This window comes from Ceratotherium simum, chromosome 2 (assembly GCF_057802395.1).
Source record: "Ceratotherium simum simum isolate JZ-2026a chromosome 2, ASM5780239v1, whole genome shotgun sequence".
NCBI classification, from domain to species: Eukaryota; Metazoa; Chordata; class Mammalia; order Perissodactyla; family Rhinocerotidae; genus Ceratotherium; species Ceratotherium simum.
In genome coordinates, this window is record NC_141901.1 from 87,111,014 (window position 1) to 87,135,115 (window position 24,102).

At 37.0% G+C, this 24,102-nt stretch overlaps 1 protein-coding gene across 2 annotated transcripts in view; it reads left to right on the top strand.

Annotated features, from left to right (window-relative positions):
- SLC44A5 (solute carrier family 44 member 5) overlaps positions 1-24,102 on the top strand; it is a 137,174-nt gene that overhangs the window by 88,535 nt on the left and 24,537 nt on the right. For both annotated transcript variants that reach the window (XM_087448899.1, XM_087448904.1), the window contains exons 6-11: positions 988-1,116; positions 1,953-2,013; positions 5,169-5,292; positions 6,734-6,817; positions 10,078-10,190; positions 22,143-22,274. In XM_087448899.1, the coding sequence (XP_087305025.1) occupies positions 988-1,116; positions 1,953-2,013; positions 5,169-5,292; positions 6,734-6,817; positions 10,078-10,190; positions 22,143-22,274 (643 nt within the window). The remainder of the gene's footprint in view (positions 1-987; positions 1,117-1,952; positions 2,014-5,168; positions 5,293-6,733; positions 6,818-10,077; positions 10,191-22,142; positions 22,275-24,102) is intronic.

Sequence of the window (24,102 nt, forward strand, 5' to 3'; positions counted from 1 at the left end):
TACTTCTCTCTGTGGAGTTATTAATTGGATTTCAGTCACTCCACAGTGGCTCTGTGGACTAGCACAATGATCTGGTTTGGCGTTAATAGGCCCCCAAAGTTCATTAATGTAAAATAATTGCATCGGTGACCTCTCTGTCCACATTAGACTGGTGTTGCTAAAAGACTACAACAATGATTGATTGCCACAAATAGCCCTAATTTTGTTAGTTTGTTATGGTAATACAACCCCAATTATGATTTGAGAATTGTTGTTGAAAACGCACTGGCACTGATGGTTATTAGTGGTATAAGTTATCAACGTTTGGAGCATTTTTAATCACCGTTTTATTCACATGTAGGAAAGGAAGCAAGATTCTAACCCTGAAAATGCATAAACTACACAGGCAAGATTAATCTTGCATTATACTCTTATCTACTAATACAGAAAATGATAAGAAAATATTTTATTAAAAGTCCATCACTGTCGTGTGGTAGATGCACCAATTTACACGTGATAAAATTGAATAGAACTGCTCACACACACATACCCGCATATGAGCACATGTAAAACTGGTGAAATCTGAATAAAGTTAGTGGATTATAATAATATCAGTTTCCTGGTTGTGTTATTGTACTATAGCTACACAAGTTATTACCATTGGACGAAACCGGGTAAAAGATATTTTGGAATCTTATTATTTCTCAGAGCTGCATGTAGATCTACAATTATCTCAAAATCAGAAGTTAAAAATAAGTCCATCATTGTACAGCATCTTATTGTTTTAACAGAACATCGCCATCAAAGGTCAAGGAGTAGAGATTGATAACTAGTACATGAAATTCCATTTTTTGCAGTAAGATTAGAAAACTGATTTAAGTTTCCTACATGGGAATTGGTGCTTTGCTCTTTATTGTGGTGGATAATTTAGAAGTCTAACCTTATAGATACTTGCTTGGTTTGTTCAACTCAATTCAGTTCCCACCACTATGTTCCTTTTCTTCACAGATCTGTGTTTCCAAGTGCCCAGAAAAATTTTTAACCTACCTGGAAATGCAATTTATGTACAGAAATGACAAAAACTACTGGTCATACTACAGTCAGTTCTGCAAGTCTGCTTTTGCTAAGCCTGCAAAGGTATGTGTGTTTAAGCTTAAAACTGGAGAAGAATTTAACTTTTGTTTCAATCTCAAGTGTAACATGAGCATTTGTAACTGAACAAACTCCTAAATCTTCTAGGAAATAATTACTAAAGGTACCATTCAGTTAAAACACAAATGCACATGTACATACAAAAAAACACACACCATTTATAGCATGTCATTTTGTAGAAGTGGAGTGTTATGCAAGACTGTTAAGTCTGGAAAATTAGCTTCAACTATTCCCTGACACCAAAAAATTCTCTACTTCAATGGATTTTTTGCTGTCACGAGCTAGGAGCTAATGTCATTTGAAGTCACTATTTTATTAATGTGGTGCTAAAGCTCTATGGCTACTTAGTAACAAGTAGAATTTTACTTCCAAACATGATTTGATGATTATTCATTAGAAAAAAATCCCAAAACCCTACCCAGGTTTGAGATTTATAAGGGAATTCTAAAGCCTCATTATGTTAAATAGTAGTAATGGCTTCTAAATTAGAGAAGATGCTATTTTTCCAGAAATAAAAATGGAAGGACTAGAGACTCAGGATGTGACTAAGAGAAAGATACACAACTTCAAACTGTGCCTTGTTTTCAGCAGGTCTGGTTTTATTATTATTGATTTGACTGAATTAGAGTTAGGATATTTAAGAGCATTCATCAAACAAGTATGTGTGTGATACCCTCACAATTACTCTTATTGGGGGAGAAATTTGGAATAATGAGATTATTACGGAGTTAAATTTTTAAAGGACAGAATTTTTATATGGAGAGTAAAAGTTGTGCTCACATAGCCTTTGAGATGTTAACATACTCTTCCTTCCATTTTAGACTCTCACACAACTTTTACTGGATGATGATTGTCCAACAGCAATTTTTCCAAGCAGACCTTGTAAGTGGTTATTACTTTACCTTGTAAACACAGAATCTACCAAGAAGTTAATTCAGTTCCTTTGTTTCACAATTGATGAAACGGAGGCCATGAATAGTCCTATGACTGGCCCCAGGTCCCAGAGTTAATTAGGAAGAAAGCTGACGCTAGAGACCATCCTCCCAACTCCAGCCAGGGATCTTTCCATTGGAGTTCGGTGAGTTTTTTGGTTTTGTTGCATAAACATACATAAAAAGAATGAAAATTTATTTTTAAAAGCCCAATCAGATTGATTATTTGGTGTTATCTGAGCACACAAAAGCACACACACAGACACACATTTACACACCCACCCCTGAATTCAGCCACAAAGTTTGTTCAGAAATTGCCTGAGGAGTGAGGGTGGGACATATACTTGTCTTTCCATCTTGAAATTTGAAATATTTATGTCTCCTAAATGAATCAATATTTTATTTCTTTAAAATTCATAAACTTTAAAGTTTATATAAACTTTAACTCTTTTTAGAAGAAAAGGAAACAATCACCCATTTTCCTTTCTTAACGACATAATCCTAACTACAGAGAAACAACTGTACATAAAGATGTCCATCACAATTGTAGTCAAAATAACCAAAAAAAAAAAAAGGGAAAGGAAACACTCTAATGTCCAAGGACAAGAGAATGCTTAAATCAGTTACGAAGTGTTCATTAAATGAAATACTTTAGAATTATTAAATATGTTAAGTATTGTGTATTGTTATTATGTTAAATAAAATGCTATATGCATTATAATGACAAGCATGTGTAAATTAAAATAAGCAAAAACAAAAATTATTCAAAGAAAAAGATTGGAAAGAAATATGCCAAAATGTTAAGTGGTTGTTTTGGAGGTGGCAAAACTATGGACATATTTTCTCTTCCTTCATATTTTCTCTACTTTTCTCTTCTTTTTTCTATTTCTCCATTTTTTTCACAATGAGTATATGTTTCTTTAAAATGGAAGAGAGCCAATAGTCCTCAGTTTGAGTAAAAAGTTGGTACCATTGAAGTAGCTACCACCAAACACCATGTCATACACGCTCCCATCATGCTTCTCTGGGTCGTTACAGATCCCAAAGCAAAGATGTAGGTCCTACAAGCAACTGCATTTTACCAGGAACCCCTGGGCAACAAGTGTCTGTAGCCAAGAACAATGTTAAGAATTTTTATGCAAAAAGGTAAAAATGAATCATTAGTCGGTGAAGATATAATAGGTATAAAAGTATAGGACATTGTCCCTGCACTTAGGAGTACAGTTTGGTTAAATCACACAATATAAAATGTACATCAGAGATGCAAAAATGAATAAGACACAGTCCCTCACAGTCTGGTGAAGGAGATGTTAAGGTAGACATTGTAATCAACTTGTATTCCCGCTAATAGGGGATTAAGTATAGTACTTAATGGAATAGTATGCAGCTAATAAAATTCAGTCATTAAAGAGTTTATAAAAGGAAAAAAGTAATATTTTAAAAAAATGAAACAAGGGGAAAAAGACTGCGTCTGCTGTTTGGTTATGACTCTCAAAAAAAAAAAAAAAGGAAAAGAAATTTCTTGTAGAAGAAAGATTGGAAGGAAATTCACCAAAATGTTAGTGTAGTTCATTGTGAGTGGTAAGACTTTGTATAGTTTTGTATCTTCCTTCATATTTTCTCTACTTTTCAAATATATAATGAGGATATTTAGTAACTGAAGCTAACAGGTTGGATGAGATTGACCAGAAATAGTATATAGAACAAGTTGGGGGACTCTGTAGGTGAGAACAGTTATATTTCAGGAGTGGAAAGGGAAGCATATATAGAAAGACAGAAGGAAGGGAAGGAGAATCTGGGCATGTAAGCCAAGGGAAGAGAGTTTCAGAGGCAGGGGTTGTCTACCACACAAAGACTCAGAAAAGTTAACTCATTCAACAGCAGATATTGACCGAGTTCCACTATGTACCAAGCAATGTGCTAGGTAATGGGTTAAAGCAGGATGAAGACTAAAAAAAACATTTGGAGATTTTGGCAATTAGAAGGTTGCTGGGAGGACAATTTCTGTGGAGTGGTGGGGGCAGAAATATGATTGGATTGAGAAGGAATAGATACAGCAGCTAGAGAATACTGTGTCAAATTAGCCAGAGAAGAGCAGGAGAAAGATGGGGAGGATGCTGAAGGAATCGGCCGTGTTATAAATGCTACAGAAGATGGAGGGGGCAGACAAGAGATCATTTTAAGCCAGGGAAGTCAGGAAAAGCTTTATAAAGACATATTTCTTCTCCTATATCAACTACTTGAATATTTTCAAGTTTAAACTTTTTATGAACCCATGCAAATCTGTGATACTTCTTGTAAGAAAAACATACAGAAATGATCCATTTCTGATTTCTCTTCCTTCTTCATTTAAAATTGGGATTTTAAAATATTTTTAGTAATATAGATTTGTAAAGAGGCAAGGATTCTATTTAGTCAAAATAAATACATAGAAGGTTGAACAGTGAGTTAACTCTTCTGAGAAATTAGGCTAATCTACTAATCTAGAAAGTTTGGGCCATTTTTGATACCTTTAGAATTTCCATTTTCAGCCCCTCTAAAAAACATGTAAATAAAAAAGCTAGAAGGGAGACAGATTATTAAGACTTTATAAATAAAAATTCAGTTGGCTTAGTAGTATCCTAAAGTTTGAGCTGGTTTTTATTTCCCAAGGAATTATTCACTAATCTCCATTTTTCAAGGTTTCTCTCAAGGAGTATCTAAGATTTTTTTTTTTTAATAACAAAACTAAACTCTTCCAGTCATACAAGTAAACGTAGCCTTTTTATTAAAATGTGTTTACCATGGGAGATAACATTATTAGTATTCCTCTTTTAAAACCTGTTCTGTGTATCTTATTTATGGCTACTTGATGAATATATCACATATAAAATAATCAACAAGTTTAGAATGTAGCTTCAGATTGTGATCATATTTACTTTCTATGTCAGTCTTGGAACAATCAGAAAATCTTCTGATCATCAAGTAATGGGCAATTATCTATATTGAGCAATTTACACATCATCTAACAAGAATTTGCTTATAAATAACAGAAAGCTTAAGAAAGGGACATCATGTAGGAGGAAGTAGAAAAGTGATTACCATAATGTTAATTTATTTTTACAGTTCTCCAGAGATGTTTCCCTGAATTCTCTGCTAAAAATGGCACTTTAACAGTAGGAAATAGGACAACATTCGACGATGGAAGTGGAAAGAAAAGAAATGCTGTAGAACTCAGAGCAGCTGCAAAGTATGTCTGTTTATATCCCCATTTTCATGTTTGATGCATCCCATTGTTGTACCCAACGCTGAAGCTTCCTTAGGTTACAGATTGTAGAGGAAGAATTGTGTGTTGTGAAATATACACGTCACTGTCAGTTGGAGAACTTGGTATGTGTTCATTAAGAAAAGCATCTAAAAGAGAAGCCAGAATGAATTGGAAAGAACAAGGATGTCTTGTCTTTCAAAATGGTTAAATCTTTCATTATCAACAGGTAGAGAAATGAGACATCAGGAAAGACCTTAATATATTTACTTTTTGAAAGAATAGAATTAAAAAAACCAATACTTTTTTAAAGCACCATTTTAAAAAATGACTGAAATAATGAAACTGCCGGATGTTTTAAAAGGAAGAAGGCCTTAAGAAAGGTGAAACAACCGTGACAGTACACTTCAGTACCGTACCAGATTTCTACAGACGAACTACAATGAAGTAAATATACTACTTCCCTCGGCTGTTCACGTTGAGGTGCTCCAAGTTATTAGGAAATATAATGCCCTGGGTGCACACACTCATATGTATGCAACACATAAACACACAGAGTACCGCTGCATAGTTGAATTCAGTTGTTGAATTAAAAATGAAAAATAAAAATATTCCAAAAATTTATTTCTCTTTCTTGAAAGAGTATAGCGGTCCAAGTAGAATAGTGCAGTTCCTGCATATTTAGAATATAATAGCAACATGGGTGAATTTCACAAATACAAAGATCTGTATAAGAAATTACAAAATAATAATACAGTTCCATTGATAAAAAAAATTCAAAAATAGGCACAACTAAATTAAATTATTCTGTGATGCATATGTAAGTGGTAAAACTAAAGAGAAAAATAGAAAATTATCATTACAAAATTCAGGATTGTGGTTACTTTAGGGGAAAGGAGAGGTGTTGTAGTTGGGGCACACAAGGGAAGGGATGACAACATTGTAGTTACATAAATGTGTTCACTTTGATAATTCATCAAACTGGACGCTAATGATTTGTGCACTGTTCTGTATGTGCCCCATCGTGCCTTCCTCCTACAGAGCTGTCAGAGGATTAGGAAGGGGAATTAAAGATGATGTTTATTCTTGACTCTATGGATTTTGTAAGTTAAAAGCTGATCTTATCATTTAAATTCATTATAGTGAGGTTTCTGCAACATTGAGGGCATGTTGCATATGTTGGGAAAGGATCTGTTCGCCATTCTTGAAAGCCATGTTTTCTCTGTGTGTAGCTATAGCCACATTTGTAGGTTTACTGAAGTGACATCTCATCTATTATTGTGGGTAGGAAAAGAGTCACTACTGATAACTGGTCTCTAAAAATATGCTTTGAATAGCAGCTTACAAAATCCCGTTTATTATAACAAGAACATTTCTGTTTCATGGTAGTCAAAAAATAATGGATTTTTTCTTTCTTTGAATTCAGTGGTATCAATAAAATCCTTGATGCAAGGACGATTGGAATGAAAGTGTTTGAAGACTATGCAACGACTTGGTATTGGATTCTCATGTAAGTGAAAACGTAGGTGTTTCTTCTCCAGCCTCATTTTGATTCTATCTTTGTAGAACTCTTTCTTCAAATTTCTCATTCATATTTGTGGATAAAGGGTTGACTCAGACCTCAGTTCCTGCCATTTTCTTTTTCAGATAGAGTGAAGATGGGGCATAGATACTTGGAAATATGCCCAGCATTAGCAGAAAGTTATACAAATGTAAATTTTAATTGTATTCATTAAATTACTAATTAAAGTGTTCTTGTATACATATACTTCAAGTCACATGGAGGCAGCATCCATAGTACGTTCGCTTCTCATCACACGTTACAGCGGATGCAGTGTCATTTCTCTGGTTCTGTTTTCTTATTTGTCCTTCTCTTGACTTCCAAAGGATCATTCTTATTTTTAAATGCATCCCTTCCACATAATGTTTGTCATCATCATCATCAAAGGTCATTGTATTTGTGAGGAGCTGAAAAAAATATATGAAGGGAGGAGGAGATTTAAAATTTTCAGACATAAGGTTTGCATTCCTAAGAGTTAAGGGAAAATGCAATCACTCTACTGGATCGGGTCCATTTGTTTTGATATATCTAAGGCTGTCTTTACTGTCTGGCTCTTGTGTCACCTTCTTGTGCCTTAAAAGCATTCATGGTTCCCTAGTGATCAAAGAATAAAGTGAAAACTTCTTCAGATACTTACAAGGCCCTTTACAACCTTGCCCAACTTAATTTCCCAGAATCGTCTGCACCCATGTTTCTTGATTAACTGTACATTCTAAACATATCAAATAGTACGTCCATTGATAGACTGTCAAACCCTCACCTCCCCGTTTTTGCACATTCTGTTCTCTTTCCTAGCATATCCTTCCTTGTGTCTTGGGCAACTCCATCCAGTATTTAAAATCAGCTTCCATGTCATTTATGAAATCTTTCTTGACTTCCCCAGATATAATTAATTACTTCCTCTTCTGTGTTCCTCATACCCATTGTATATGTGTGTGTTCACACCTATACACACACACACACACACACACACTTATCTCCTATATAGCACCTACCATTTTATATTTTATTTACCTGGCTCTTTCCCCCTGATAAACTATGAACTCTTCAGTGTGGTAACTATGTCTAACTTATCTTTATTTTCCTAACTCCTAGTATGGCTCTTGGAACATAGAAGATGCATAGAAAACGTAGGTTCAAGGAACGGTTATAAAAACACTCAGGGAACAAGATAGATACATTTAACTCTAAGGTGCTTAATAAATTGTATTGTGTGTAAAATACTAGTGAGTGGTTTTTAGAGCTATAAAACTGGATACTTTTTGAGGTTTTACTCATTCTGATGCTTTGTCTTAAATAATTACAGTCATTATTTTCAGTGTGTATCAGGATTTCAGGGTATATCTCCGTAGCAGAGATTGTAGCCTATATTTGACAGTAGTTAAACTGGTTTCCCTATTGTCAGACCCAAATACCGCTAGATAATTTCCATGTTTCTTCTCTATTTTGTCTTTTCCACTCCTACTTGAAAAGGTATGCATTGTAATAGACTCTCCTGCCCACCTCACTCCCAACACACACGTTGAAACGCTCTCCACCCAGGCACCACTCCCACCACTAGAACATAAACACCTCACTTTATTTTCAACTCTTCTGCTGTCATCTGTTTCATAAATATAAAGCCAAACATTGATATGCTGGGACGTAGTTTATTCAGTTAGAATTTTTATGCAGGAATTTAAAACACACAGTAAATAGCTATATCTCCTTTTTTCCCTCTGACGTTTTTGAATATGCCCCTTGGACTATGCCATAGAATAATCCTTCAACCACATTGAATATTTAAGCATTGAAGTATCTGTGATTTAAAAGAGAATGGCAGCATCGGCCCTGTGGCTTAGTGGTTAAGTGCGCGCACTCCGCTACTGGCGGCCCGGGTTCGGATCCCGGGTGTGCACCAACGCACCGCTTCTCCGGCCATGCTGAGGCTGCGTCCCACATACAGCAACTACAAGGATGTGCAGCTATGACACACAACTATCTACTGGGGCTTTGGGGAGAAAAAGGGGGGGGGAAATGGGGAGGATTGGCAATAAATGTTAGCTCAGGGCCGGTCTTCCTCAGCAAAAAAAGAGGAGGATTGGCATGGGTATTAGCTCAGGCCTGATCTTCCTCACAAAAAAAAAAAAAAGGCATTGCCTCTAAAAGAGAATGGCTTCTGAAGTTAAAAGTAGAGGCTCTGCAGAAATATGACCTAAGAAGTTACTTTCATGCTGTGCTGTCATCTATCTAGTGACAATAATTATTAAGATTTTTGTTCTTAAAGATAGCACTTGAAGACAATAAACTCAATAAATGTGCCAGGCTCTGTCTGTTGCTGTGTCTGGAAACTTGCAGATAGCACCAGGGGTGTTAGTTCTTAAAAGAAGCGTCATTCAAATTTCCAACCTTAATGTGTTCTCTTTGATGAAATTACCTAGAAGAATCCAACATGACTTTACCCTGGATATATGGGGGAAAAAGAAGTATCTCTAGCAGCTCAGCCAAACCCCAAGAATAAATTAAAACAGAAGGAAAACAGTCATGCTGATGATTGCTTGATAAAGTCAGGTGGCCCAGGAGACACAGAAACCTTATCATGGCTCCAGATAACTGTCCGCGGTTCACTGGTGACCTGAAATAGATGTCTGGTGATGTCAAACAGCACACCTATTAGAGATAATTAGGCTATGGTGACAACGACTACAAAATCATGGATTTTGGAACTGTGTGGGACACTTATTTTTCTTATCTTTCTGCCCTAAGACTGTTCCCTTACTTCTAAACAGTTATATGGCATAAGGTTTCCATTAGTCACCAGCTAGACAGAACAGCACAAATTCATCACGGATCTGTTTTACAATTTATCACTTAGTGAGAAAGTATGAAATAAAAAAAAAATAGGACATGGAAACTATGGCAGATAGGCCTAAATTGTATGTTGGAGGAACTGTGTTTTTCCATGAACAGTGGTTGACGCTGGACTTCAGTTTACCCAGGCACACGAAGATGACTCATGTATAAAGTCCCTGATGGTCTGGTCTTTCATATGAAAGTCTTAAAAGAAACCATTGTTTATACTTTTTAACGTTATAAATGTTTCTATAACCAGGTAAAATACAATAATCTGAGAATTATTTCGAATAGAAAAAAGGTGTTGTCTTGCTGTTTTCCTTATGTGATATTTAGCACACTTGATCCCTGTATCTGTCGTGTGCTTTTTCCTCTAGTGGCCTGACTATTGCCATGCTCCTCAGTTGGATGTTTGTGATACTCCTGAGGTTCACAGCTGGATTCCTCTTCTGGATCTTCATGTTGGGTGTGATTGGAATTATAGGTTATGGTAGGTAACACTCCTCTTAAAACCACCAGATAAAAAAATAATCTTTTTCTTTTCAATTGCCATTATCAATTACCAGAAAGCATTTTATTTGCAGTGAATTTAATTATTCTTTACTCCCCACCAAAAAAGTGTTAAATTGAGAAAATTGATTTAATTTTCCATATATTGTCTCCATAACCTTTTTCTTCTTCATCTTGAAAAAAAGTGCTATCAAAATGTTCTTCTCTTTTTCCCTACCAGCCTTTGGTCTCTTGCCTCATGGGTATTAAGAAGGAGGTAAAAAGAATCCCTTTTAGGTTAATAAAAACATTTCAGACAACTTCTTTTACTCCTTTGACTTTTCTATATGATCAAAGACCAGGTCTGCTTAGTTACAGAAGTGTGATCTATTTTTCTTTTTCAATTTAGTACTTTTAATCCAGATCCTGTCACACATTTTAGTAATTGGCCAGTACTCCATAATGAGGCATCGCCCTCTAGAGGCAAGTATTTGGAATTACACTCATTGGGTGGAGAGTTACTTTGTATCAAGATTGAAATCTAACCACTAACTCAGTCCCCCCAAAAGCAGTACAGGTACTATGTGAACACAAAAAAGGAATTCAAGTCTCTCCTGAGGAACAGTGTAGCACTATAGCAGCTCCCTTTCGCCTTCTGACAAATGTCTGGGCCGATATGTGAATGTTTGAAAGGTTTCTATTCAAAAGAATGATTTTCCTTACAATACTACTTAGATTGACAATACAGTTTTATGGTAGCAGACACCAAAAATAGCAATTTCCTGATTCTGTCGCTGGAAGAAAAAGAGCTTTACACACATCAATCTAAGAATACAGTTGAATCTCCAGTTTCTGTAGTTAGCCTGAGTTCTAATCCCAGCTCCACAACGTACAACTGAGGAACTTTGGAAAAGTTTCTTAAGGATTGTAAGACCCAGTTTCCTTATCTATAACATCAGCACAATAATGGTATCTCCATCTCACAAGTTTGTGAGTTTAAGTGAGACCCTGAATAGAAACCTCTTAGAATGGTACCTGGAACACAGTAAATACTCAGTACATGTTGGGTTATTGTTATTATCCTCCTAGTTGTCCTCAATGAGGATATGAGAGTATCATGGTAGCGCAAGGAGTGCACATTGCAATATTAGTAGCATGGGTCTTTTTGAGAAGAGATCTGAGGAAAACACTTGAAGGAAGCAATGGAATTAGCCATTGGAGATAAGGGAAAAATCCCACACAATGAGTACAGCTAGAGCAAAAGCCCAAGGGTAGGAGTGTGTTGAAGAAATGACTAGAAAGTTGATGTGGATAGGTGTACTGAGTAAAGGGGGGAATAGTAGGAGTTGAGGTCATAGAATTTATGGAGGGACAGAAACTTATAGATTATTGTAAGATCTTGCCTTTTACTCTGAGTGAAATAGGGAGGCATGGTAGAGTTTTGAGTAGAGAAGGGAAGTGAAGTGATGATCGTTCTAGTCCGTGTGTTGAGAGGAGACAGTAGTGAGGCAAGAGAAGAATCAATGAGACCAGTGAAGAGGCCATTGCAGTAATCCATGTGCCAAATGAGGGAAGCTCAGACAAGGTGGTAGCAATGAGGATGGGCGTGTATGTTTTTAATGTAGAACCAACAGAATTTCCTGATGAATTGAATGCAACTCATGAAAGAAAGTGAGGAGTCAAGAATGACTTCAAAGGTTTCAACCTGAGCAACTGGAAAGAAGGACTTGCCATCAACTGAGACAGGGGATGTTTGAGTGGAACAAGCATGGTGTAGGAAGGGGATTGATCAGAATCTTAATTTTGAGTTTGAGATGTGTATTAGGCATTACAGTGGAGATGTCAAGTAGGCCATTAGATATACGGTCTGGCATTAGAGAGAGAGCTAGCCTAGAGAAATATATTTAGGAGTGAGGAGCACAGGAGCCGTGAAACTAACTGAGATTGCCAAGGAAATAAGTGTAGACAGAGATGTGGACCAAGGACTGGGCTCTGAGGCCCCCTAACATTAAGAGATCAGGGAAAAGAGAAAGGACCAGCAAAGACAACTGAGGAGAAACAGTCTTTTTTTTGAAACCAAAGGCACGTGATGTTCTAGAAGCCAAGTGAAAAAAAAAGAGTGATCAACCACGTCAAATAGGGCTGATAGGTCAAGAAAGATGAGAATTGAAAATTGGCCTTGGGGAGTCAAGATGGCGGCGTAGGCAGACTCTGAACTCACCTCCTCCCGTGGACACAGCCAATTTACAACTACTCGTGGAAAAATTACCCCTGAGACAGAACTGAAAACTGGATAAGAGGAACTCCTGCAACAACGGACAATCCTAACTGGGGTAGAAGAGGCAGAGACTCCCTTCCGGAGAGGAAAAACGCCGCCTTCACAAGCCGCCAGCTTCACGGCCGCCGGGAGCAGCTCACAGGTACGCAGCCTCCCTGGAGGCGCGGGGCCCTGAGCCGGGGAGCGCCCCCGCTGGGGGCATTTTGTGGACCCAGCACAATTGAGACCAGCAGCATAATATCTGACTTTGCTGCTACTAAAGCATTGGGTAGCACCCCCAGAAAACCCGGTTCACAAAGAAACTAAAACTGGCTCTTAAAGGGCCCGCGCACAAACTCACCCGTTCCAGAAAGCATCCTAAAATCACCAGAAAGAAAGGTGCACAGTGCTTCGGTGACAAGAGACTCACCTAATAGGCCCTGAGTGCATCTCGGTGAGGGGTGAGACCTCTCCAGGGACTGGGACATTGGCGGCGGCCATTGTTGTGGCCTGGTGTGAGCGTGCTGACACAGACGCCATTGGAGTTCTCCCTGAGACCTGCTAGCCCAGGGTCTGCTCCACCCGCTAGAGCACCGATTTAATCCAGCTCAGCCAGGGCAGGCAGCCCACCCTAGAGACTAGCCCCACCCAACAACAAGCCCTCAGGCAGCGTGTGGGCCTGCATAGATTGGTGACTGGATTCTCTGCAGCCTGGCAACTGAGCTGACTTGAGTGGGGCAGGGTGTGCACAAGGAGCGGGTGGAGAGTGTGGGGCGGTGGCAGAGTGTGTGGGGCTCCCGCCGTGGAGAGACTGGGTCCACTTGGGGAGGTCGGGGCGCTCACACGGGGCAGGACTGTGTTGACTGTGTGTGTGGACCTGTGGGCGGCAGGGCTTCTCAGCCACAGAAGACTTGTACTTCTCAAAGACCCACATAGGAGGTTTGCTCCACCTTCCAAAACCTGAAACAATTGGGTGCTCCTGTGCCTGAGGCCAGCCCCACCCAGCTGCAATCCTCAGAGAGCGGACAAGAGACCTAATAGGTTAGAGGCTTACAGCAATTGTAAGGCCCTGAGCCTAACAACCTGGGGGGGGGGGGGCTACTCACTTAAAAGAAATACTGCAACACAAATGTGGTATTAGAACTTGCAGCCAACTGTGCTGGGGCTCCCCACAGCTGATAAAGAGACTGAAGGGCCCACAACAACTACAAGCAGCTGAGCATTACAACAGCTGGCCAGGAGCATAACTCAGCCTCCTGGGCCCACAGGGAGAGCAAACAGGCCACAGCAGAAGGATACACGTAGCCCACATAGGGGTCACCCTGGAACATTGAGAACTGAGGGAAGCACACTGGAAGCCTCCTAAGCCATCACTTACATAAGGTCACCTATCCAAGAGCAGGAGACTTAGCTGACCTACCTAATACGTAGACACAAGCACAGGGAAAGAGGCAAAATGAAGAGGCAAAAGAATACATTCCAAGTAAGGGAACAGGACAAAACCCCAGAAAAGGAACTTAGTGAAACAGAAATGAGCAACCTACCCGACAGAGAGTTCAAACTAAGAGTGTTAAGGATGCTCACTGATCTGGGGAGAAGAATAGATGGACTCAGTGAGAATGTCAACAAAGAAATGGAAGATATAAAAAAGAACCAATCAGAAATGAAGAATACAATACTGGAAATGAAAAACTCATTAGAGGGACTCAAAAACAGAGTAGAGGATACAGAAGAACGGATCTGTGAGCTGGAAGAAAGACTAGAAGAAATTACCCAAGGTGAACAGGTAAAAGAGAAAAGAATTAAAAAGAGTGAGGACAGTCTAAGGGACCTCTGGGACAACATCAAGCGCACTAACATCCGTGTTATAGGTGTCCCGGAAGGAGAAGAGGGACACAAGGGGGCAGAGAATCTATTTCAAGAAATAATAGATGAAAACTTCCCTAACCTAAGGAAGGAAACAGACATCCAGGTACAGGAGGCACAGAGAGCCCCAAACAAGATAAACCCAAAGAGGCCCACACCAAGACACATCATAATCAAAATGTCCAGAATTAAAGATAAAGAGAGAATCCTAAAAGCCGCAAGAGAATGTCAAGTTACATACAAAGGAAACCCCATAAGGCTATCAGCTGACTTCTCAGCAGAAACCTTACAGGCTAGAAGAGAATGGCATGATATATTTAAAGTGCTAAAAGGAAAAACTTACAGCCAAGAATACTCTACCCAGCAAGGTTATCGTTCAAAATGGAAGGAGAGATCAAAATTTTCCCAGATAAGCAAAAATTAAAGGAGTTTGTCACCAAGAAACCAGTGTTACAAGAAATGTTAAAGGGACTGATTTAAGGGGAAAGAGAAGACCACAAATAGGAAAAATTATCTATTTCCACGATCAGAACGTAATGGATACAAATGCACAAAAAGAGGGTGGATATGATATCAAAAACATAAAAGGAGGGAGGAGGATAGTTAAAGAGTACAGCTTTCAGACAGAGGTCAAACTAAAGTGACCATCAATTCTGTATAGAAGAAGTAAGGAACAGAGAAGGACTACTAAAACACTGAGGAAAAAAAAAAAAAAAAAAAGTTAAAAAATGGCAGTAAGTACATACTTATCAATAGCTACTTTAAACGTCAATGGACTAAATGCTCCAATTAAAAGGCATAGGGTGGCTGACTGGATAAAAACAAGACCCATATATATGCTGCATACAAGAGACACACTTCAGACCTAAAGACACTCACAAACTGAAAGTGAAGGGATGGAAAAAGATACTCCACGCAAATGGCAATGAAAAGAAAGCTGGGGTAGCAGTACTCATATCAGACAAAATAGACTTTAAAACAAAAACTGTAAAACGAGACAAAGAAGGGCATTACATAATGATCAAGGGAACAATCCAACAAGAGGATATAACACTTGTAAATATCTATGCACCCAATGTAGGTGCACCTAAATATATAAAGCAATTATTAACAGACATAAAAACAGAAATAGACAGTAACACAATAATAGTAGGGGACTTTAACACTCCACTTACACCAACGGATAGATCATCCAAACAGAAGATCAATAAGGAAACATTGGCCTTAAACGACACACTAGAACAGATGGACCTAGTAGATATATACAGAGCATTCCATCCAAAAACCGAAGAATACACGTTCTTTTCAAATGCACATGGAGCGTTCTCCAGGATTGATCACATATTAGGCCACAAAACAAGTCTCCATAAATTTAAGAAGATTGAAATAATACCAAGCATCTTTTCTGACCACAAAGGTATGAAACTAGAAATCAACTATAGGAAGAAAATCAGAAAAGCCACAAATACATGGAGATTAAACAAAATGCTACTGAACAACGACTGGGTTAATGAAGAAATCAAAGAAGAAATCAAAAAATACCTGGAGACAAATGAAAATGAAAATACGACATGCCAGAATTTATGGGATACAGCAAAAGCAGTTCTAAGAGGAAGTTTATAGCAATACAGGCCTATATCAACAAACAAGAAAAATCTCAAATAAACAATCTAACAATGCACCTAAAGGAACTGGAAAAGAAGAACAAACAAAGCCCAAAATCAGTAGAAGAAGGGAAATAATAAAAATCAGAGCAGAAATAAATGAAATAGAGACCAAAAACAATAGAAAAAATTAATAAAACCAAGAGCTGGTTCTTTGAAAAGATCAACAAAATAGACAAACCTTTAGCTAGACTCACCAAGAAAAAAGAGAGAAGGCACAAATAAGTAAAATCAGAAATGAAAGAGGAGAGGTTACAACAGACACCTCAGAAATACAAAAGATTATAAGAGAATACTATGAAAAACTATATGCCAACCAATTCGACAATCTGGAAGAAATGGATAAATTCTTAGAATCATACAACCTTCCAAAACTGGATCAAGAAGAAGTAGAGAATTTGAATAGACCAATCACCAGTAAGGAGATCGAATCAGTAATCAAAAACCTCCCCAAAAATAAAAGTCCAGGACCAGACGGCTTCCCTGGTGAATTCTACCAAACATTCAAAGAAGACTTAATACCTATCCTTCTCAAACTCTTCCAAAAATTGAGGAGGGGGAAGCTCCTTAACTCATTCTCCGAACCTGACATTACCCTGATCCCAAAACCAGACAAGGACAACACAAAAAAAGAAAATTACAGGCCAATATCACTGATGAACATCGATCTGAAAATCCTCAACAAAATACTAGCAAATCGCATACAACAATACGTTAAAAGATTATACACCATGATCAAGTGGGATTTATTCCAGGTATGCAGGGATGGTTTAACATTCGCAAATCAATCAACGTAATACACCACATTAATAAAATGAAGAACAAAAATCACATGATCATCTCAATAGATGCAGAGAAAGCATTTGACAAGATCCAGCATCCATTTATGATAAAAACTCTGAATAAAATGGGTATAGAAGGAAAGTACCTCAACATAATAAAGACCATATATGAGAAACCCACAGCTAATATCATCCTCAATGGTGAAAAACTGAAAGCTATCCCTCTAAGAACAGGAACCAGACAAGGATGCCCACTGTCACCACTCCTATTTAACATAGTATTGGAAGTCCTAGCCAGAGCAATCAGGCAAGAGAAAGAAATAAAAGGGATCCAAATTGGAAAGGAAGAAGTGAAACTGTCACTATTTGCAGATGACATGATTTTATATATAGAAAACCCTAAAGAATCCACCAGAAAACTTTTAGAAGTAATAAACGAATATGGGAAAGTTGCAGGATACAAAATCAACATACAAAAATCAGTTGCATTTCTGTACACTAACAACGAAGTAGCAGAAAGAGAAATTAAGAATACCATCCCATTTACAATTGCAACAAAAAGAATAAAATACCTAGGAATAAACTTAACCAAAGAGGTGAAAGATCTGTACACCTAAAACTATAAAACATTTCTGAAAGAAATTGAAGAAGACACAAAGAAATGGAAAGATATTCCGTGCTCTTGGATTGGAAGAATTAACATAGTTAAGATGTCCATACTTCCTAAAGCCATCTATAGATTCAATGCAATCCCTATCAAAGTTCCAACAACATTTTTCACAGAAATAGAACAAAGAATCCTAAAATTTATATGGAACAACAAAAGACCCCGAATAGCTAAAGGAATCCTGAGAAAAAAGAACAAAGCTGGAGGTATCACACTCCCTGATTTCAAAATATACTACAAAGCTATAGTAACCAAAACAGAATGGTACTGGCACAAAAACAGACACACAGATCAATGGAATAGAATCGAAAGCCCAGAAGTAAACCCACACATCTATGGACAGCTAATCTTCGACAAAGGAGCCAAGAACATACAATGGGGAAAAGAAAGTCTCTTCAACAAATGGTGTTGGGAAAACTGGATAGCCATATGCAAAAAAATGAAAGTAGACTCTTACCTTACACCATACACAAAAATTAACTCCAAATGGATTAAAGACTTGAATGTAAGACCTGAAACTGTGAAAGTTCTAGAAGAAAACATAGGCAGTACGCTCTTCGACATCAGTCTTAGCAACATCTTTTCAAACACCACATCTGACCGGGCAAGAGAAACAATAGAAAAAATAAACAAATGGGACTACATCAAACTAAAAAGCTTCTGCACAGCAAAGGAAAACATCAACAAAACGAAAAGACAACCTAACAATTGGGAGAAGATATTTGCAAACCATACATCTGATAAGGGCTTAATCTCCAAAATATATAAAGAACTCATGCATCTCAACAACAAGAAAACTACCAACCCAATTAAAAATGGGCAAAAGACCTGAACAGACATTTCTCCAAAGAAGATATACAGATGGCCAACAGACACATGAAAAGATGTTCAAAATCACTATCAGGGAAATGCAAATCAAAACTACAATGAGATATCACCTCACGCCCGTCAGAATGGCTATAATTAACAAGACAGGAAACAACATGTGTTGGAGAGGATGTGGAGAGAAGGGAACTCTCATACACTGCTGGTGGGAGTGCAAACTGGTGCAGCCACTATGGAAAACAGTATGGAGATTCCTCAAAAAATCAACGATAGAACTACCATATGATCCAGCTATTCCACTGTTGGGTATTTATCCAAAGAACTTGAAAACACCAATTTGCAAAGGCACATGCACCCCTGTGTTCATTGCAGCCTTATTCACGATAGCCAAGACTTGGAAGCAACCTAAGTGCCCATCAAGGGACGAATGGATAAAGAAGCTGTGGTATATATACACAATGGAATACTACTCAGCCATAAGAAACGATGAAATCCAGCCATTTGTGACAACATGGATGGACATTGAGGGCATGATGCAAAGTGAAATAAGTCAGAGGGAGAAGGTCAAATACCGTATGATTTCCTTCATTAAGTAGTAGATAATAACAACAATAAACAAACACATAGGGACAGAGATTGGATTGGTGGTTACCAGAGGGGAAGGGGGGAGGGAGGAGGGTGAAAGGGATAATTGGGTACATGTGTGTGGTGATGGGTTGTAATCAGTATTTTGGTGGTGAACATGATGTAATCTATGCAGAAATAGAAGTACAATGATGTACACCTGAAATTTTTACAATGTTATAAACCAATGTTACTGCAATAAACAAAAAATTAAAAAAAAAAAAAAAAAAAAAAAGAAAATTGGCCTTGGATTTAGAAATGTGGAGAAATCATTGGTGATCTGACGAGGGCAGTTTTGGCAGAATAATGAGGGAAAAAAGCCTGGTTAGAGTAGATTGAAAGAGGATGGGAGGAAAGAGATTGTAGACAGAAAATATAGATGGCTATTTTGGAGAGTTTTGTTGCAACGGGGAATAAGAAATTGGACCATAGATGGGGGGAAGAGGGTCAAATATAGATTTTCTTTTGTTTTATTCTTTAAGATGGGAATAACATGCTTGTGTATTGTTTGGAATGATCTGCTAGAGAACAAGAAACTAATGATGTAAGAGAAAGAAATTGTTCTGAAACTTCAGAATACCAAAGACAAAAAGATCTTAAAAACAATAGGAGAGAAAAGACAGATCATATACAAAGGAACAATTAGGCTGAAGCAGACTTTTCAACAACAACAAAGGAAGTGGAATAATACCTTCAAAGAGCTAAGAAAAGATAACTGTCAACCAACAGCTGTTCACCAAGCAAAACTATCTTTCAACAATGAGAGTAATATAAAGATATTTTCAGATAAGTAAAAACTAGAGTTTACAAATAGACATGTACTAAAGAAACTCCTAAAGGATGTACTTGAGGAAGAAGAAAAATGATTCCACAAAAAGATGTGAAATGCAAAGGAATGGTGAGCAAAGAAAATGAATTGGTAAATGTGTAGGTAAAACTAAGCAAACTTTGTATGAAATATAATAATAATATCCTATTTTTGAGGTCTAAATGTTCTTAAGTAAAATACTGAGCAATAATCAGAGTGGGGTGATTATTGAGTTATCTAAGGTCTTTGTATTTTCTTGTCAAGATATTGACTTTAAGCTTGGTTATTAAGTACACATAGCAAATTTTCAAGGGTAATCCATTATAAAAATAGAGTGGATATCTCCAAACCAGTCGAGGAAAAAAATGGAATCTAAGTAAACAAACAAACAGAAACTGATCAATTTTTAAAAGACAAGAATTGGAAGAAAAGAAGTGTAGACACAAAGTGGAACAGGAAGAAGATAGAAACAAAGATAGATATATCAATCCATTAAATATAAATGTATTAAGCTTAACAATTAGAATATAGAGATTGTCTGGTCAGATTAAAATGTACACACAAAAATTGGAGCTGTATGTTATTTACAGAAGTTACACAATGCAAAAGGAAGTTGAAAGTTTGAAAGTGAAGGGATGCAGAAAAATATAATAGCAGTCGTTATCCAAAAGAAAGCCGCAGTAGCCATAATAATATCAGACAAAATAGATTTTAGAATAAAAAGCATTATTAGGCACAGAAAGGATTTAAGTTACTAAAAAGATATACCAATTCTAAATAAATATGCATCTAATAAAATAGCTTCAAAATTCATAGAACTACAATGATAAATAAATAAAACCAATAAATAATAAATCTGTATGAGATATAAATCTCCCTGAGGGGGAGATTTCAACACATCTTTCCACTAAAATAAGAGAATAATAAGCACAAAATTCAGAATAATTGTTCTTTGGCAGGGAGAGGCAGGAGATGTGATAAGATGAAGATCTTGTGTAGAATAAAAAACTTTATTTTGCTTAATCAAAGCAAAATTAAGATTATAAAATCTTAAGCTCGGTGATGCATTCTTTTGTGTTCATTTTATGTGTGCTTTAAAACCGACATCTGCATTACATATAATTTTGTATGTATCAAATATTCCGTAAAGAATTTTAAAAGGAATTTTTAAAAATACACTGGGAAAGGGGCTGGCCCCATGATGTAGTGGTTAAGTTTGGTGCACTCTGCTTCAGCGGCCTGGGTTCATGAGTTTGGGTCCTGGACGTGGACCTACACCACTTGTCAGCCATGCTGTGGAGGTGACCCCATATAAAGTGGAGGAAGACTGGCACAGATGTTAGCTCAGGGCTAATCTTCCTCAGAAAAAAATATATATATATATTGGGAAAGCAGTGCCTGGAAGAGGGAGATTTGTCTTATATCTCTTTGAGAAACAAAAATGCTTTCTAATCTAGTCTTGTCTCTCCCTAGGGGCCTCACTCTCTCACCTTGTGTCTAGAGGAAACCTGTTAGTTTACTGTTAGGGGGTTAAAAAGCTATTTACCTCATTATTGCTAGAACGTTTCCAATGGACCTTATCCAGACCCATTGGTCATTAAAATAAATAGAGCTCTTAATTCTATTTTTCACTCCCACTCTATGGAGACCATGTGAAAAGTCATTATACAGTGTGAAATACAGAGTCTTGGGGAAAATACAGTCAGTCCATGTTTGCCTTACCTGGGCACAATCTTTGATAAGAATATGCTTTTAGATAATTCCACCAAGACATGACTTCACCATCAAAAACATTTCCTTTACAACTTAAATAAGATTTTAAATTTGCTTTTAAAATAGTTCGTATATTCATGTGCTTCAAATTTCAAAGGGTATAAAGTTTATACAGTGAAAATTTTCCTTTTCGTTCTATTCCTTGCTCACCAAGTTTCCCCCTCCTGGAAGCAAAAAATATTATATTTCTATATATCCTTCCAGAGGTACTTTATATGTCTACAGGAAAATATATATAAAGCTTGTTCTTATTATTATATGAATTATAACATATTTTTATATCATTTTGTACTGTGCTTATTTCACTTAACAAAGTACCTTAGAGATCATTCAGTATCACTAGACTTTCTCCTTTTTATATGAGAATATAGTATTCCACTGTACAAATCTACCATAATTTATTTAACCAGTCCCTATTGATGGACATTAAGGTTGTTTCTAGCCAAAAGGACATTTAAAGCCAGATGTGCCGCAGTCATCCAGACAAATACTGAAAACATCTATATCAAATATAGTAGCACATTTAGACTATTAGAAGCACATAAAATATTTACTGTGTAAATATGAATCTTGCCTTTGTAGAAGTGACCATGGTGATCAATTTCATGTAGATATGTGTGATAAGCATATAGCTTATATTTCAGAAAATAACATTTTATGTTAGTCTGTTTTTCTTTCTTTTTCAAGGAATATGGCACTGTTACCAGGAATACAGCAAACTTCAGGAAGAGCCAAATTCTCACTTAAGTATATACAACATCGGGATTCAGACTGATTTAAGCATGTACTTTCAACTGAAACAAACATGGTTCACATTTAGTGAGTGAATTTTAAAAACTGGTTTTGTTAAAATTATAATAACGAGAAAGCATCTCTCTGTCTAAAGGAAAAGTTGGGTTGGTGTAACTTGTTAAATATACTTATTGCTAAAGTCATTAAAGTAAATGTGTCTATAATCCTACTAGCTACAGTAAATGGAAAAGGCATTGAGGGGAATTTATTATATACTCTAAGAAAATATGACTTTACGGTGATCCCAAGCTATTTGCCTTCAATTTAAAATGGTTTGGATGTGTGTGTTTATAGCCATTAACCTGTTTTCCAAGAAAGGTGTTTTAAAAGGAAAAATGCTTAATTTTTCAAACTTGTTTAAAAAAAATAAGAAAGTTTTTTCATAACGAGACTTTAAAACCATTTATTATAGGAATTGGAATAAGAGGTAACTGAAAATAAGTTTAAAGTGTGTATTAAAATTATTGAATTAGTTAAGGGTAATATTAACAAAATTTTTAAAGCAAGATGATTTCAGAGATGGCTTTAATCCTATATTCCTAGAATGGTTTTATTATAATATTCCTTGCACTTCACAGAGACTCATATTCTTTAATCAGTTTTTTTTTTTTTTTTTTTTTTTTACTTTTTAAAATTATTTTATTGAAGTCATATTGGTTTTTTTAAATCTCTAATTACGCATTGTTTTAAAAAAGAATTCATCTTCATATTGTGGATGTTAGAGAGCCAGGCAAGACAAGTTTGAGGAAGCCTGGGAAGGAGCCCAGAGTGAGCCTCAGAGGGGGGCAACATCTCGGTGGGGCATCGTGATTCCAGCACTGGTCCCATCCCCATACATTTGAAAACTTGATTGTGACTCTTCACCCAAAAGACATCAGGTCATCAGGGACAGGCTCACATTATGTCACCAGTGTGCCATTTTATTTGTTTACACCATTAGAATACTCTCCCTGTGACCAGAATGCAGGCATATCCCAGCTAGGACACCACTTTCCCGGGATCAAGGCATATAGGGAACAAGATTACTAATGAGAAGCTTTTCTAGCAGCGGGCCTCGGATAGTCTTGAGAGGTGTTTTCTTTAGGCTCACGCCAAGCTCGATGACCTAACCCTGCTGCACAGAAACCCCCACCAGATTCCTTTTGTCTGCCAAATTCAGTTTTTCTCTTTTCCTTGGATAGTGCTAGATCAAAATGCCAAATCCTTGCTCTTTGGCTTCCCATTTCTAGCTCTCATACAGGCTAGTTGCTTTCACATAATACATTATTTTTTCAAATATGTTGCAGAAGAATTGTTCTATTTATAACCATTTCTTTTTACCCATCAAAATCAGGCATCTTGGGACTTGTATCCTCATCTCATCACTTTTCCTGAATTTGAGTGATTCCATATCTCTTCAGCAATCCACTTACTGTTATCTATAATTTCAAAGATACGAATCTCATCCATTACATTTTGAAACCTCCAATTTTACTGTCATATGAATCTTAGTTACAGGTTCTGCGGTCATCCCACTGCTGTCTCTTAAGGACCTTCAACACAAAAATCATTGAGGTGATCAGAATCTGCCATTGGAAAAGTTAAAAGATATACTTTGAGGAAAATACAGAGCTTGCTTTTATTTTCAAGTCTAGCAATACTAATCTTTCCTCAAATGAGCCTCAGCTTTCACAGCTCATTTATCAGACACTGATTATTTGCTCCATGTTTGGACAAAATTCTAGGCACCAGAGACAAAGGCATACATGTGAAATTATACTCATTGGCAGAAACACTAAAAATAAACAGAGTTATATGGACAAAAATTACACTTTTCATGAGTCTTGGATTGTGTTAGGAGGTGGTTCTATTCTCA